We start from the raw sequence: 18,094 nt of genomic DNA, 5'->3' as shown, positions 1-18,094 counted from the left end.
CGGGATTACTTAAATTCATTGATTGGTTTGGAGTTGGTCAATATTAAGGTTATGAGTACGAGAAGCACTTTGAATTCAGGAGTTGGTGTGAGGGATTTCTAAAGTGGTGAGACTGCAAAAATGGGTGTATCCATGGCTAGAACTTTTTTGGAAGTAGAGGATGTAACTTTGATTGGGTTACAAAAAGTATCTAAGGGTAAGTTAACACAGTTGGCGGACAAGTTGCAGTTGATGTTACCTGTACGGACAAAGAAAGCAGACACAGTTGAAGTGATAGCACAACATTTACAGTTGGAAGTATATCTGACACTAGTGAGTCAGAGCTGGGGGTATCGAGACTTCAGTTAGAAATGAAGAAGCTTGAATTTGAACAAGCAAAGGAACTGAAAAAACTTGAATTGGAGGCAAAAGACAAAGAATTGGAATTGAAAAGGCTAGAGGCAGCAGAAAAAGGGAAATAGATTACTTTAAAAAGAAATGGAAATGCGAAAACTTGATCTCCAGAGGAAAGTTAGCAATGGAGGAGAGAGAGAATGTAAGAAAAAGAGAGTGCCAACTTAAAAAGCTGGACTTTAAAAAAAAAAAGACCTCAAATGCCGAGGAAAGTAATGATGATGAAAAACCCGTTAACCTAAAACCCAGTGGAGAGATGTTTAAATTTGTGCAAGCTCTACTGAGGTTTGAAGAAAGAAATGTGGAGGCATTCTTTATATCATTTGAAGAGATAGCTAAACAGATGAAACGGCCACTGGAAAACTGGAAATTGCTGTTACAATCTAGGTCAGTGAGTAGAGCACATGAGGTTTATGCTTCACTGTCAGAAGAAATGTCAGTGTATTATGATGTGGTAAGAAAGGCTATTTTGAATGCCTATGAGCTTGTTCCTGAGGCATACAGGCAGAAATTTAGTAATATAAGAAAACAGCCTGGACAAACTTATATTGAGTTTGAGAGAGTAAAACAGTACTTTTGACCAGTTGATATGGGCATTAAAGATAGAGATAACATATGCAGCTCTTGGAGAAGTAATTCTTTTGGAAAAATTTAAAGATTCAATTGCTTCAGTAGTGAGAACTCATGTGGAAGAACAGAGGGTTAAAATGGTAAGAGAAGCAGCAGAGATAGCTGATGATTATGAGTTAGTTCATAGATCTAAACCTTTTTTTGTCACCTTTTAAATCAGAGAAGGATAGAAAGTGGGAAGGTGAAAGGAAGGTGGGTAGTCAGGGAAGAGGAGTAGGTGGAAATTCCCAGGAAGTTTTTTCTCAGACTAAAGGAAGGTGCTGAGGGTAGAAGTGACACTCAAAATTGAGGTGTTTTCACCAAGTCAGTGTGATGGAAATTACAGGGAAAATCTGTTGGAATTATTGGGATGCAGAAAAATTCTGGAAGTAAAAGTACTGTGGGTTGTGAGGTTCAAGCACAGGAAAAACTAGAGGTAAAGAAATGGGAATCTGTTCCCAATTTACCCAAGGGAGTTCTGAGCAGCAGGTTGCAGAAGTGTTTAAAGATTTTGTGAGTGAAGGGAAAGTCTTTCCAGGGTGGAGCAGGTAAAGATATTAAAATTTTAAGAGACACAGGCTTGTTCATCCTTAATGTTGTGGGATAGTGATATTTGTTGTTCGGAGGGAGTATTGCAGGAACAGGTGATAATAAGTGGGGTTCATGGAGATGCTAAACCTATTCCATTGTGGAAGGTAAATTTAAAGAGTGGGTGGAAAACAGGTGAGGTGATTGTTGGAGTAGTGGAAAAATTGCCCTTTGCAGAGGTTCAATTTATTTTAGGTAATGATATAGCTGGGTCACAGATATGGGTGATGCCTGTGGTAGTTGAGCTGCCTGCAGAGGTGTTTTCAACAGAAGTATTGCAGAAAGAGCATCCTGGATTGTTTCCAGATTGTGTGGTAACAAGATCACAAGCTCAAGTTGAAACAGGAAGAGGAGGAAGTTAAAAGGCAGGGGAAAGATGTTGAAGTTTAATTAACTGACACTGTCTTTGATAAGATGTTCAGGAAGAAAGAATGAAGGAGAATGCAGCTGAGGCATTTAGCTCAAGGCAGTTGGTAGAGTTACAGAAAAAGGATCCACAAATAAAACAGTTATATCAAACAGCTTACTCAGAAACAGACAGAATGTATTCCAGAATGTTATTACCTTAAGGGTAATATGTTGATGAGAAAGTGGTGACTGTATCAAGTTTCAGCAGATGAAAACTGGATGGAAGTACATCAGGTTATTATACCAGTTGGATACAGAAATGAGATAATAATAGCTCATGAAATTCCAATGGAGGAACATTTAGGAGTTAGAAAGACACAGGTGAAAATACAAAAACATTTTTTTTGGCCTGGATTGCATAGAGATGTAGTTAAATTCTGTAGAACATCACACATGTGAGGTGATGGGGAAACCACAAGCAGTGATTAAGCCAGCACCTTTAATTCCAATTCAAGCATTTGAAGAAGTTTTTGCTAGGGTTATGATTGATTGTGTAGGACCCCCCTCCCTAAGACTAAAAGTAGAAATCAGTGCTTACTGACAATAGATGTGTCTACAAGGTTTCCTGAAGAAATATTACAATATTACCTTTTATATTAATATTACCTTTGAGAAATATTACAACAAAGAGAATTGTGGAAAAGTTGACTAAATTTTTACAAGTTATGGTTTACCAAAAGAAATACAATCAGATCAGAGTTCAAATTTCATGCCACAGGTGTTTAAGGAAGTAATGAACAGTTTGCGGATAAAACAGTTTAAGTCAACAGTTTACCAACCTGAATCACAAGGGTCTTTGGAAAGGTGGCATCAAACTTTAAGAACAATGAAGTGGGCATATAAATCAGGATTATCCACAGGATTGGGATAGGTTAATTCCATTCTTGTTATTTGCTTTCAGGGGTGCTTTTAACGCATCGAATGGATTTAGTCCTTTTGAATTGGTCTGTGGTCATGAGGGAAGGGGACCACTGATATTGATTAATGAGAAATTGGTGGGTCAAAATTGGGAAACTACTCTCCTAGATTATGTATCAAATTTCAAAGAAAGATTTGACAAAGCATATGAGTTAACTGGGGAACATTTAAAAATATCACAGCAAGCATTGGGGCCATATTGCTGCAATAAGATGAAATTGGAATTAAGAATGCGATAGGGTATTTTGCACGGAAGTTGAATGTACAACAGAGAAGATATTCAACGATCGAAAAGGAGATCCTAGGTCTGGTGTGAGCATTGCAGCATTTTGAGAATTACATTGCAAACAATTCATCAGAAACAATTGTTTATACAGACCACAATCCTTTAAAGATTCTCGATAAATTTTGAGACCGATGTGCAAGGCTGTTCAGATGGAGTTTATTACTACAACCACTTAATCTACAGATTATACATGTCGCTGGATGAGAAAATCTAATTGCAGATGCATTGTTGAGAGTTTAAAGCTCAAAGGAAAATTGGACATTTAAAAGCTGGACCCTGGACTGAAATGATTTCTATTAATATCAAGGATTTGTGTCTATGTATATATACATAACTTTATAATATGTATATGTTAATGCATGCATCTGGTATTGTAATAGTGTGAGTATTTCATCTTTTTAAATTATGATTATTCACTTTCTCATAATGGGTGTGTTATGAAAGTATAATAATTCTCATAATATTATTGTCATTTATTGTAAAAGTAGGTTAATAGTGGGGTTTGAATAGTTTCTCCATGTGAGAGAGTGGGATTTAATTGAATTGGAGACAGCTGGCCTGGAGACTTTGATTCATCAATTGAAGCTAGGTTTGAAATGCTAAATATGTAAACATAGCTGAAGTCTTAGAATGTAAGGTGAGGAGAATTTACATTTTTAGATAAATCAGAGCAGTTTGAATTTCAAAGAGATGGTAGAGTGTTTACACCTAGCCAGAGAAGCTAGGCCAAGCAGTGTATTTATTTTTCGCAAAGGTTACTGACAATATTGGCACCATGAAAAGATTGATATTGAGAAAGCTAAAGTTTTAAAGGCATATGGGAATAATGGAATCTATATTAAAAGGGAGAAACATGTGTAAAGGAGAATGAAGCTATGTGTCAGGGAAGGCATTGTAAGATCTAACAGAAGTGTGAGAAGCCTCCAGTATTTGTGCATTAAGCCTGCTGTCTACAGAAACCAAAGCTGGGAAAAGCCACTTTGAATTCTACTGTCCAAGGTATTGTGTTGACTTGCTTGGATCTGTTTAAAATCTATTTTTTTAACTGTTGCCTTAACGGGGTTGTAACTGGAAGCCAGATTAATTAGGAGTTAATCTCGTAATAATTTGTAGACCATTGTGTGCGCTTAAAATTTTTTATTTTCTTAATAAATGTTTAATTTAGTTTTGTAAAAAAATCTTTGAAGTCTTGGTGGACTTATTACTTCTGAATTCAGGGCGTGCATCTCGAAATAAATACAAATTGTAAGACTGTTGTGATAGTGTGGTCAAGTTTCAACTGTGGATTTGATCTGCCTGGCATGCGTCATCTGCCGCATCATAACAACCCGAACTATTTCCTCTTTAAAGGCTGCCAACATGCTAAAATCCAAGATATTGCATTTTGAAAGAAAAAAAGAAATAAATGGGACCGAGAGCAGCTGAAAGATGTAGGTGCATTTGTTGATTAATTATACATTCAATATGCCATTAACTGGATGTGGAATAGCAAGAAAGCTCTTGGTCAAGTAGAAATGAAATGTTACACATCGTCTGGTTCAGGTTCATTAGACTGTTGCTAGGTGTGCTAAGAAGAACCCAAGAAAATTTTACTGACAGTGAGCTGTAAGAAATTTTAACTTTTGTAAGGCTTGTTTAGCCTACAAGAATTACTTTTTATGTCGAGAGTAAAAATGTAGATTTGTGAAATATTCATTTTCAGCAGCCGATGTAATTGACAACGCAAAAACAGCATTTGAAACTGGGATTTCTCTATTGCATAATTGCCTTGGTTGTGCTGAATTAACTGAAATGTTTAATCCGTGCTTTACTTCCTCTATGTCCTACACGGAAGCCTTTATTTTAACTCCACCACAGAGACTGTTTGAAACTAAAATAAGAGAAGAATCCATCAGTATCATTTTGTGACAGCTATAGGATGATTGTGTCATTGGTTGTGTTTATCTTCATCTGTGAATCCATCAGCAGCAGTAAGGTTTGGACTCTGTCAGTGCCGTGCTGTAACATGTCAGGTGAGAGATAAGAGCAGATACCATTTATTTTTTTAAAGTCTTTAGCTTTATCAGCTAATTTTAACACTTTTTGAAATGGAAGGCACAGGTTTCATTATGACTGTTTCAGAGTCAGTGTTTGTAACAGATCTAAGAGTTAAAGGCTTTTGCTACAATCTGTTGAAATAGAAATTGAGTTGAAGCAATTTGGCAATTGAAAATAAAAATTTTATGGCTACAACTTACTCTGAAATATTTCCAAAGTGCACTTAACAGAAATGAGGAATGTTAGTTTTTATATAAAACTGTGGAATTAATGCTGACATATTAGAGTTTGGGGAGATCAGAAATTTCTCAGAGAAGTTTTGCTTTTAAATTATTTCGTTTTGCGTTTTGCTTGGGTAAAGCATTTACTCGATAATGGAGTAAAATAGCATCTAAGAAGAATGAGATTTTCTGTAAAAGCAGCTCATTTTGCAACCTGGCACTTATTAGGGGAAAGGTTGGAGAAAGAATTGGATCCTTCTACAATTTATGTCAAAGTTTTACCATTATCACTGTGCCTCCAGTCATAGGTGACAGTTGTTTCCCCATCTGGCATTTCAGAGAACTATATGATAAGACAAATATAATGTGTACCTCAGTTTAAAAGTTGGACACAATCATATCTAAATGGCTCTCTTTAAATATTAATCAAGCCAACCATAATGGTCCAGTTGGTGTTATTTTGAATTCAGGACAATGTTTATTTTATCGGTTCGCACCTCTACTCCCAGAAAATGCTGTTGTTTTTGCCCCACTCTTCTTATTACCACAAATACCCCATAACAGTTCTGATAACAGATTAGGTTTATCCAGATGTGGCATCATCTTGTGCCATTCCCTCAACCACATGCTGCTAGTATTTTGCATTCAATGGATGATCCCATGGCAATTGCATGAAGGATCTGGATATAATTTAAAAAGGAAATTTATAAAATGTTTCTTTCTGCTCAACCAATAGTAATGGATCATTCCTAAATCCGAATAAGTCACGTTATTTCCTTCAGAAATACAGAACTAAGAACTAACAACAATTATATTTAGAAATCAAGAATTGCTCTTGCAGGATCCATTGCTTGCAAAGGATACCAGCAGTCACTAGGTTGTGCTTTAACTAAGCTTTTTCACAGCATTTTTTATGGCAGTGAATGATGATTGATTTCATGAGCAAAATTTCAGAAGAATATTTCAAAGAGCTGAAAATAGTATTTTGATATTTCATCCTCAAATATTCTCTTCAGTTTGTGGCAATTCATCCTATCCTATGGTATCACACACTGCCAATCTCAGCACAGCAGTTCCAAAGTTTTGCTACCTCCAGAACCATCATCTTTCATACAGAATTTGATCACCTTTCTACTTAACTGCATCTCAATCATATTCCTATCTAGATATAATTTCAGTTATTTTTTAAACTTAAAATGAAGTGACAGTTTGAACTTCTTTAGTTGAAAGTCGAATCTACATGACCATGCTTGAGAATGATATTTAAGCTGAGGCCTGTTTTTTGCTTGTCATAAATGATATGGTCTGTTTTTGTCCTTGCCCTTCCCAGCACATCAATACCATATTAAAGTCAGGGTGTCCATAATGTACATAACGGGCTGAATTTTATGGAGGCGGCAGGGCCAAAAGCCGGAGGTGAGCCCGCTTCAATGGCCAGTGGTACCCGGGGTCACATCTTGTCGGTGGCAGCCAAGTAAATGACTGCAGACCAGGCTGTCATATCTATTAAGCCACTAGCGGTGACCATTTGGGCTGCACCTGCAGGATGAGGGCGCATCAATGGGTGTGTACCCTCACAGTCAGGTAAGTGGGGTCTAGGAGTTCCAGGGCCAGTCAAGCAGGCCACAGTTAGGTGGGCAGGCTTGTGTCACTGAGGGCAGACAGTGCTGTTGCTTCCATTGCTGCTGGGGGGCCCCTCCATGGGGCAAAGAGTGTTCCAGGCAGGTAGTTGGTCTGCAACCTTTCCGCTGCTGGCAAGATGGCATGGCAGCGAGAAGATGACAGGCATGTCATCTACCAGATTCCCGTACCATTTTACCAGCCTTCCTTCTGTCCAGCCTATCCTCTAAGGGTTGGTAAAATCAACATTTTAGATGTAGCTTTGTCAGTAATATATAAAAGATTAGAATAACATGGATCATTTAAAGTGAAATGTCCTTTAAATGCATGGTTAGCTTGGTTGATAATTTTCCTTTAAGATACTTGCAGTTAAATCAAAACACTTGCATCTCTAAGAAATGTAGTAATTACTCAAAGGCATTTTATTAACCTTATGTAGCTTGAAAGTTTGACATTTGGAAAGTTCTGTATAATTAAATTTGAAAGAGTCTGTTGCTGTGCACATTGGTAGGAATCAATTCAAAGTCCTGGATGGTCTTTTCTTCAAGTTTTCTTGCTTAGATTTTATTTTTAAGTAAATTTTTGATCAGTCAAAATATATTTCATGAAAGCTTGCAACAGAATTCTTTCTTCTGGAAATTGTTTTGTGGTTTTAAATTCTTAATTTCTAATAAACCATATTTACTGGTGACTTTATTATACTGACATACAAAAAATTTTACTGACATTTTTATAGCTTACCTTTAATTTGAAAACTTCTTTTCACAGACCATGTTCCCCAGATTTTATATCCATGCAATAATACTGTAGAAGCATTGGTTGGTAAGTGAAGCCAAGTAAAATAAAGCAACACAATTAACTTTTGTGTCCATTCTGACTTTTCCTGTCTTCTGCCCGATTATAATGAGCCTTTGAAACCACCAATTCCTCAAATAAATGTTTTGTTTAAATTTATTCTTGGGATGTAAGAGGCATTGGCAAGGCTGATATTTATTGCCCATTCCTAGTTTCCCTGCGGAGATAATGTTGGGCCAATTTTGTGAACTGCCACAATCCTATGCCACAATACTGTTAGATAGGGAATTCCAAGATTTGGACACATTGAAGATCAAGGATTGGCAATATATGTTCAATCAAGGTGGTGTATGGCATAGGCTTGATGGTGTTCCCATGAGCCTGCTGCCCTTGTTCTAGGTGGTAGAGATTGGACATTTGGTGTGTTTCTGCTGTGATTCTTGTAGATAATGCACACTGCTGCCGACATATGCTGGTTGTGGAGGGGATGGATGAAATGGCTTTGATGTGTTGAATAGTCTCATTCTGTACATACCCCGTGGTCTTGTAAATAGATGCAGTAATACATGCAGGTTGCTGGCTTGGACAGGAAGGAAATAATTCGTCAACATAAAAGCAGGGGAGGTGTTCAGCAAATACATAGACCTCTAACAAAATCTAAGCTGGACTCTGAGGCGTCTTCCACTGATGCAGGGTGATACTGCAATGAAGCAAGTGCACTATTCTGTCCCCATATGGCTTGTTTTGCATTTTTCCTGGGTTTGCTTGGAAAGCAAACTCTGCTTAGCTGGACCCAGATTCTATACCCCAGAGACCACCAATGAAATAAATGATAATTGAGGAGCAGACAACATGCAAACTACTGACAGGCCTTCCAAGCACACTGACAGAATTAGTAGAGAAAATGGAGGAGTTGATAGTTGCTTAACGTTGTCCTTGCGCTGATCTGCATCAAGGTGTTCTCCAGCATGGTGGTGGCAGTGAGTGAGACTGGGCCATAAGAGGGATTATGGCAAAAAGGGACATGGATGTGGGGACTCCACTCAAAGTGTCTTCCACTGCTCACCTGTTGCTCCACCCACCCACACCCCAACCAGTACCAGACTTAATTTTCCGTTGGCCAGATTTGCTACTGCACAGGTGCAGATGAAGCAGTCTTTGGTGGGACTTTCACAGTCTCTAAAACCTAAAGGACATTGACCAAGAGCATCTCAGTAGTCAGAACATGGATCTGAGAAACCTGCCTTTACCTTTGCTTAAGTCACAGGGATTGCAGCAAGTAGAAGTGGAAGGAACAGAAAAGATGAGGCAATGGTAACCATGTTGGTATATGATAAAATATAATGCAAGTTTCTGTTTAGTGAAAGCACACGATTTTTATTCTTTTGTATCACTTTCCCATCTCACCCTTTCTTGGTTGCTAAGTAGAAAGTCGCCTTCTAACTTGTTTGAGGATGAATGGAAAGATAAATTGACGGGGACCATTGGAAATGTAGATGTGCAATTCGTGGTTGGTTGTTTGCAGGACTGTTTTGTGTCGGTGACGTTGAGGAGAGGATTGCAGGGGATGCATAGTTGCAGAGGCAATGGCCATTAATGGGCTGCTGATTTCAGTCCGCTAGTGCAACCCAAGTGAAGCTTGATTTAATAAGGGCGTCCTATGCAGCATTGCCCTCATCACCTTCTTACTCCTCATCGTCTTCCTCCTCCATGGAATCATGTTCCTCTTGCCAATCCAAATCTCATTGTTGTGCAATGGTTTGGTGAGTACTGCAGACAATGACCCACTGGACACCTTGGCTGGTATGTACTGAAAGGCACTTCTGAATCTGTCAAGGCACCTGAAGCATATCTTCAGCATGATGATAGCTTATTCGATCATGCATCTGGTTGTCATATGGCATTCATTATAGTGCTGTTGGGCTTCATTGGTTGGATTTCTGAGTGTCATCAGCCCAGTTTGAAGTGGATATCCCTTGCCTTCTAGCAACTACCCCTTACGTGTGCTTGGAGGCCTGAAGACATCAGGGATCCTAGACTGCCACAGGATGAAAGCATAAAGGCAGTTCCCTGAAAATTTTGCATGCACCTACATAAATATTTTTCTGTAGTTGTGCACCAGCTGCATATTGAAGAAGTGGAAATGTGCAGTTGACAAATGCTCCTGGTTGATCTGAGGTTGGTCAGATTGCCACGTATGCAGCTGATCATGCTGTAAACCTATAGGAAGTCAGTCAAAGATGCAAACTCTTGTGTCAGCTCATTCTGCCTGATGTAATCAGAGGTAAAATTCACAGAATTGTCAGCCCTGGCACACATAACAAGTGTTATGCATTTGTGGGCTGCTGATCAGGAGATCCTGGATATGTCTGCTGCAGAGACCTGGAAGGATTTGGGAGGCTACTATGTTGAGGGTGGTGGTGACGTTGACAGCCACTGGTAGCATGTGCAGTTTTCATTCTATGCGGCCGCAGGTGTCTGCCACAGGCTGACACAACAACCTGAGTTTCTTGAAGTACTGCTGTTCCGATATACTAAGGAAAATCTATCTCTGCCTGTACCCTCTGTGTCATGGGTTGTGTCACTGATGAGCTACCTGCAACTCTGCTGCTCTCCTCTTTGCTGTCTTGCTGCAGGTCTCTCGAGTAGGCTGCTGCTGGTCATATTGGACCTAGTTCGAGATCCAATCCAAGGCTGCCAAAATGCCCCCAGTCTGATGCAACTCAGGAACCTCAAAAGCGTAGAATCTGCTCTTAGACTTGGGCACAAAAATCAAGGTGATCCCCCAGTGCAGGAAGTGCTGCACTGTCAGAGGTGCCGTCCTTCAAATGAGATGTTAAAATGAAGCCCCATCTGCCTACATGAGTGGATGTAAAAGATTCCAGAGCCAGAGGAGTTATGTTTGATGTCCTGGCTAGTGTTTAACCATCAATTAACATAAAAACAAATTATCTGGTCATTATGACCTTGCTGCTTATGGGATTTTGTGTGCAAAATTGGCTGTTGTGTTTCCTACATAACAATAATGACCACACTTCAAAAGTACTTCATTGGCTGTAAAGTGCTTTGTGATGTTCAGTGGTCATGAAAAGCCCTGTATAAATATAAGTCTGTCTATTTTTCTTTTACAATCTGCTCGTGGAAGGATTATGAACAAAACCTTTGACACTAGCAAATAAAAAAACATTGATGAGTACTGAGTATTGTAGTATTTCCAAGAGTTTGATTCAGCCCCTCAGTTATTGCTATGTTCTTTCTTCCTTCACTGCTGAGTTTCAGGAAGCCCAGGAAATCCATTCAGTGCACTGAAATACTGCTCCAATTGAGCAATTAGCGTATCTTAATAGGCAACCCGACTCTCCCATGTGTTCAAATTAAACCCTGATGTTGGTGAATTGGAGTAAGGTTTCTGATTTCTTTTTTTTGCCAGTTATAACCCCTTACCTGTACATCAAGCCATATGCTCCTCCCAAGTTAAAATTCTGTATGCTATCTTCCAAGTTTCACAACTTTGGGGCTCTTGGATCAGAGTTTAGGATTGTCAATTACCATCTAATTGTTACATCTGTCAATGGATCACATGAGATACTCACTGTAGTCCCTGCTTCTGTTTAAAGAAAAATGGCAAGGCATCAGACCAGTGCATATAAATTTATTTACTGTTGAACAATATGCCAAAGCAATTCAACCTGGCATTTATAAATAATAGAATCAGGCTATGAAGGACTAAAATATCTCTTTTTAGCTGTATTTCTTGCACAGTTTAATAAATGATAAGACTTATAAGGAAGTAGTCTTTAAAGCATTTTACTGATGCAAATTGTATTTTGATATATATTCCTGATACAGCCAGAGTTTGCATCTCCTACCGGAACTAAATTGGAGCAACTTGAGTTTATACTGTGGGAGTTACTTAATATTACAATTTTTGAAGTCAACAGTTAGACTGAGCATATGTTAACTCCCACACCTGAAGAAATGTTAATGAGGAATATGTTATCATATTCCTCCAAGCATGCCCCTTAATGATTCAACAATCAGAAAAAATTGTTCATTCCATTGAAAGTACCTATAGGTTACTTGCATCAGCTATGACACAAAAGTAATACATTTCCTTGGAGATGAAGTTGACTAAAGCCATTTTGAAATTTGTTCTGCTCTATTTAAAATCAAATACTATAGAATATGGAAATTCCATAATTTTTTCAGCAAAGTGATGCATTGTATGGGAAGTTTAGTTAGAGGAAAAAGCTCTAACCACTGAGCTAAAATTAAATATTTTCAAATAATAATTTTGGTGTACTACAAATGGAGCTGTTAATTGTGCCAATGTTATTTTGTTTTTCTCCAGATTTCTTTGAAATGTGCATATTTTTACAGGTTCAAAACTAGAAATAACTTGCAGGGTATGGGCTGAACTTCATCCAACAGTTGAAATATTGGTGTACTGGCTAGCCAATCAGAGTTATATTGAAGACTACAGCAAAAGCACTAGAGTTACAGAAGTTCGAACGTATGTATTCTTCAACCTAAAAAAACTGTTTTTATTCCAATGAAACTTCTGGAAATCTAAGATATATTTGCTGTTGGGGCTTCTGGTTACCGTTTTGAACAGGAAACATACTATTTCATCAAAGACTGAATTGTGACGCAAGTTCATTATATCTTCATTTATTTTTGGCAGCCATGTGAAACTCATGAGAATGTAGACAAATGTCCATTGTTAATTGTTCATAGGAAAGTAACTATTGCACTAGTCTCAGTGTAAGATACCTTGGTAATTGTGAATGTGCCTACGGTCATTGACTTGCCATTTTTCACAATTTTTGGATCTAACGCAACCTAAGAGGCTTATAATTAATAGTTACTTCAGAGTGCAGAACTTGAATGTTGCTGAAAACAGAGAAATGTTGCCAAAGCTTTTCATCTTGCACTTATTAGGACAAATGCATGAATGCCAAATTTCAAACGAGCACAACAATTTATATGCAGGAGGAAAGGTTGAAAGCTTGATGGAGAAATACAGTGCATCAAAGCTATCATGTAGGGTAGTGGCTATCATGATCAGATTGTTGCTCATTGTGTATTGCGCAAACTCTCAAATGGACCAAAAGCCACCACTTTCAGACCTGAAAAATGCGTGGTCTACCTCAAATTACCCTGGAAAGGCAAAGTATCTCAAAATTTTGAACAACAGGTTAAGCAAGCCATTTCTTACTGCTATTATACAATGGTGATGCAAGTGCTATTTTCCTCCAATAGGATGCTATCAGCCCAAAAAGACATTGTGCCTTCCACACAATTGATCAATGCCATGAATAAATTTCAGTGCTAGTGCAATGCCAGGTATGTAGACCATACGTCCCAACGATTTGGATGATCAAATCAAATAACATCTTTGACTATTCATAATAAGCAAACTACAGACCGTACTCAACCGGTCCACAAAACTTGCATAAACCAAAAACAATACACCTACTGCTAGATGTGATTTCACAATTGGGCACTTGCTGAACAATCCTAAGTGCACTAATTGCTACACTAACAACCAATTTAAGGTAATCAGTCGAGCTCGTAACAGAGAAATGACATAACATTCACACACAGGGACCAGTTCTCTGCCAACAAAAGAAATATGTTCAAGCCTTGTGCCTTTTTTGAATTACCTGAAACTTGTGGAGCCAATAGGCAGCTCACCACCACCTTCTTAACGGCAATTAGGGATGGGTAATATATGCTGGCCCAGTCAGTGAAGCCCATATCCCATGAATGAATAAAAAAAGGTTCCCTATGCTTTCATCATGGCCACGTCAGAGCCAATCAGAGTTGACTTGCTAACTAATCTCCTGTAGTATAAATTGTTGTGATTGTTTGAAATTTGGCAAATTTACATTTGCCCTGATGCATGCAAGATGATAAGCCTCAACAACATATCTCTCTTTTCTGCAAAATTCAGGCTTATAACTGAATGATTATAAATTGTGACTTCTCACAGTTATCACGCATACACAATGATAGACAAAATTAGTGTCATGTTCATGTCCAAAATGTTATAGGCATCTTAAATTGAGAAATTAGGGTGAAAGACCAAGGTCCGTAGTATAGAAAACCTCCAACGAAGTTGTGAAGAGATAAATCAAGAACTAGCGATTAGATGTTGCCAAGTTTGTGCTTTTAAAATCCTGACGATTACTGGAGGTCAAAAAGACTAAATAAGGAGTTGTGCAGTTTTGAGGTCCTGAGAAAGAATGCATAAAATAGAGATTATTTTGAAATTAAAACTCATTAAATTGTGAAGATGTGCATGGGAGAAATGGCATGCAAGATGGCATATTTGCATATTAGAAAAAAAAAGAGCAAACTTCAGAAAGTTTCTTATTTGTTTAATGTGTGCATAGTCACAGAGCCCAGCAATAGCCTTGTCAGTGGCTAGTTGGAGTTCTTTAAGCCTTCCTTCAAGTTTAGACAGCGGACACTCCTCGACAATGTGGGTCATTGTTTGGACTGCAGTCTGGATAGTCTTGGTGACCCCATTGATGCCGGCTGGCTGCACTGAGGCCATGGTCAGTTTGGAAACAGTTTAGAAGGGCCTCCTGTCACCATGGGAGATCAAAGCCAGGTGGACAAGCAGTAGAGTCTACGATGGTTTCTGGTGGATGTTTCCCCATGCTAATCCTCCTGCCATAGCTGTTACTCTTCTGTGTGGTGGTTTCAATATGAGCGTACTGCTGGTGGTTTGAGGAGCTCATTGAATAAGGCCAGGCTTGGGTTGGAGCAGACCTCCTCCAGTAGCTTGCCTGTTGAAATTAACCTCCTGATGTGGTGGGTGGGGAACAGCATTGTTGCTTAGGACTGGGAGCCAGGGGAGGTGAGGTGGTCGGGGAGTACCTCTGATAATGTGCATTGTTGAGTTAAGTTGCACATCAATAAGTTTGGTGTGGGCAGATTTTTACCATACTGGGTGCTGTATTCCACAGTTGAGTACATGATGGCAAGAACAGAGGTCCTTAAGGTTTTAGCCTGTGATCTCCATGAGATACTGACCAGTTTACTGAGGAGGTTATTGCGGGTTTTAATTTTTTCTGCAGTCTTGTCTGTCATGAGGGTTCTGTCAAGAGTGACACCTAGATAAACAGGATGGAGATCCTGCTTCACTCTCTGGCCACCCAGGGTGGTATTCAGTTTCCTCTTTTAGCAATGGCTTTGTGAAGTTGAAATGAGTTAAAGACGGTTTTACCAGTGCTTGGTTTTAGGCACCATGTCTTGCAGTAGTCAACCAAGTTTGCAATATCATCATTTAATGAGTCTTCCAGCTCAGGAAAAATCTGAACTGGTATGGCACACCAGATGAAACAGCATAGATAAGCTTCTGGGACCAGGTTTTGAGTATGTCATTGGTGTACAAGTTGAATAAGGTTGGGCTAAGGAAGACTCCTGGGGTACCCATTTGCCTGTTTCCTTCATGTCACCCAAATGCACCCTGAACTGTCTGTCTTTGAGTAGCAATTCAGTGGCATCAGTAACCCAAGGAGAGCGAACTCTTGATATTTTGATGAATAAGCCAGTGTGCCAGACTGTATTGTACACTGCAGTGAAGTCAAGGAAAATTGCCCCTGTTTTGAGATTGCTTTAAAAGCTATTTTCAATGAAAGTGGTTAAAATGAGGACCTGAACACATGTGCTTCTTCCTTGTCAAATGCCAGCTTGGTGCGCACCACTAGCAAGAAAGGCAGTCTAACAACAGTGTCCTCTCCCAAACCATTTCCTCTCTGTACTCAGAACTCAGTCTCAGCAGGAGACTCCATGGAGGTCAGTGGAAACACTTGACGGATGTCCTCCCTGAAGACATCACACATCCCCAGCAACTTATGGGAGATCCTGGATTGTGACTGATCAAAATGGAGAAGATTGATTCGTGAAGGCACCAAGTACATAGATTTTGCTGGGGACAAGGAGAGGTGAAGTTGAAACAAAAACAGAAATGCTGGAAAAACTCAGCAGGTCGAGCAGCATCTGTGGAGAGAGAAACAGAGTTAACATTTTGATTCTGTATGACCCTTCTTCAGAGCTGAAGAGAAGTGGAAATGTGATTAAATTTATACTGTTTAAGGGGGGGTGGTGCGGTGGTGGAGCAGGTGAAGCTGGATAGAAGGCCAGCGATAGGTGGGGACAAAGGAGAGATTGACAAAGATGTCGTGAACTAAAGGACAAAGGGAATGTTAATGGTAGTGGTAAGGGCTAAAAAAGGTGCTGATAGTGGCAAAGGTAAGAAAGCAGAATGTGATAATAGCAGAACAAGGGCCAGCACTCTGAAAAAAACAACGCAAATAAGTAATAGATGGCCCTTTTGGGGATAGGGTAGGAGAGGGGGTGGTAGTGGGGAAAAAAGGATAGAAATGGGATAGAAGGGGGGATGGAAAAGGGGATGAAACCATGGATAAATAAATAAAAATAAATGGATAAAAAATAAAAATGAATGTAGAAAAACAGGGATTAAAAAAGCGGGTGAGGATAGAGGAAATAGTTCATGGTCTAAAGTTGTTGAACTCCATGTTAAGTCCAGAAGGCTGTAAAGTGCCTAATCAGAAGGTGAGGTACTGTTCCTCCAGTTTGCCTTGGGCTTCACTGGAACATTGCAGGAGGCTAAGGACAGACATGTGGGCATGAAAGCAGGATCAAAAACACAAAATGCTGGAAAAACTCAGCAGGTCTAACAACATCTGTGGAGAAAAAGACAGAGTTAATGTTTCGAGTCCATATGACTCTTCTTCAGAATCATACGGGCTCGAAACGTAACTCTGTCTTTCTCCCCACAGATGTTGTTAGACCTGTTGAGTTTTTCCACCATTTTCTGTTTTTGTTTCAGATTTCCAACATCCGCAGTATTTTGCTTTTATATATGAGAGCAGGATGGTGTGTTGAAACGGTAAGTAACAGGAAGGTCTGGGTCATGCTTGCGAACAGACCGAAGGTGTTCCACAAAGCGGTCACCCAGTCTGCGTTTGGTCTCCCCAATGTAGAGGAGACCGCATTGGGAGCAGCAAATGCAGTAGACCAAATTGAAGGAGTTGCAAGTGAAGCGCTGCTTCACCTGAAGGGAGTGTTTGTGGCCTTGGATGGTGAGGAGGGAGGAGGTAAAGGGGCAGGTGTTGCACCTTCTGTGTTTGCATTGGAAGGTGCCGTGGGAGGGGGATGAGATGTTGGGGTGATGGAGGAGTGGACCAGGGTGTCCTGGAGGGAATGCTGACAAGGGGGGTGAAGGGAAGATGTATTTGGTGGTGGCATCATGCTGGAGTTGGCGGAAATGGCGGAGGATGATCCTTTGGACGCAGAGGCTGATGGGGTGAAAAGTGAGGACAAGAGGGACCCTATCATGGTTCTGGGAGGGAGGGGAAATGCCAGGTTGTGCAGTACACAGCAGACCGTCATGATATGAGACCCTTGCTGGGGTATACTGGAAGGTTCCATTGGATTGATCAAGGCACTGAATCTCATCTTCAGGGAACCAATGGCCTACTTGATAGTCACTTGGGTTTCCCCATGGCATGTGTTCTACCTCTCCTCTGCATCTGTGACTGGGATCCTTACAGGCCTAAGTAGCCATGTCCTCAGTGGGTAGCCTTTGTTTCTAAGTATCCTTCCCTGAAAATGGGCGGGAGAATGGAAAATCTGAGACATCTGGGCGGGCTGAAGCACGTCTGCACTGTGGCTGCTTCTCGGGAGCCCTGCACACACCTGAGGTATCCATCTGTAGTGGTCACAGAATAGATGTACATTGACTGAGTGGAAGCCTTTCCTGTCGATGAAGATTGCTGGCTGGTCTTTGAGACCTTAATGGCCGCATGCATACAGTCGACCACACCCTGTACCTGGAGAAATCCAGCGATGGTCCCAAACCCAATGACTCTTCCCTTCCTTGACTTCTGTCTCGATTTCTGGGAATAGACTATAAACTAATATCGCTATTAGTCCGCTGCTCCGTTGACAACACTACACCCACTTCAGTTTCTCTGTCTCCGTCACATCAGCTCTGATGATGCAACCTTCCAGATCAGCATTTCTGATAGGTCTTCCATTTTCTTTGGCTGTGGATCCAACAGAAGCCCCCGCCCCTCCCCCATCGCTGCCCCCGACCGCCTCCACCATGGTTGACAGTGCCCTTGATTGTGTCTGGTCCCATTCTCTCATTTCTATACTCAACTCACTCCCCACCGCCGCC

At 40.1% G+C, this 18,094-nt stretch overlaps 1 protein-coding gene across 2 annotated transcripts in view; it reads left to right on the top strand.

Moving 5' to 3' along the window:
- Positions 1-3,781: 3,781 nt before the first annotated feature.
- The window catches only part of LOC144682834 (interleukin-1 receptor type 2-like), a 36,237-nt gene continuing 21,924 nt past the window's right edge, over positions 3,782-18,094 (top strand). For both annotated transcript variants that reach the window (XM_078545605.1, XM_078545604.1), the window contains exons 1-3: positions 3,782-5,214; positions 7,849-7,902; positions 12,256-12,388. In XM_078545605.1, coding sequence (XP_078401731.1) covers positions 5,121-5,214; positions 7,849-7,902; positions 12,256-12,388 — 281 coding nt within the window. In that variant the 5' untranslated portion in view covers positions 3,782-5,120. The remainder of the gene's footprint in view (positions 5,215-7,848; positions 7,903-12,255; positions 12,389-18,094) is intronic.

This window comes from Cetorhinus maximus, chromosome 7 (assembly GCF_964194155.1).
Source record: "Cetorhinus maximus chromosome 7, sCetMax3.hap1.1, whole genome shotgun sequence".
NCBI lineage: Eukaryota > Metazoa > Chordata > Chondrichthyes > Lamniformes > Cetorhinidae > Cetorhinus > Cetorhinus maximus.
Note: the sequence above shows the minus strand (reverse complement) of the source record. Positions and strands in the feature narration are given on the sequence as shown.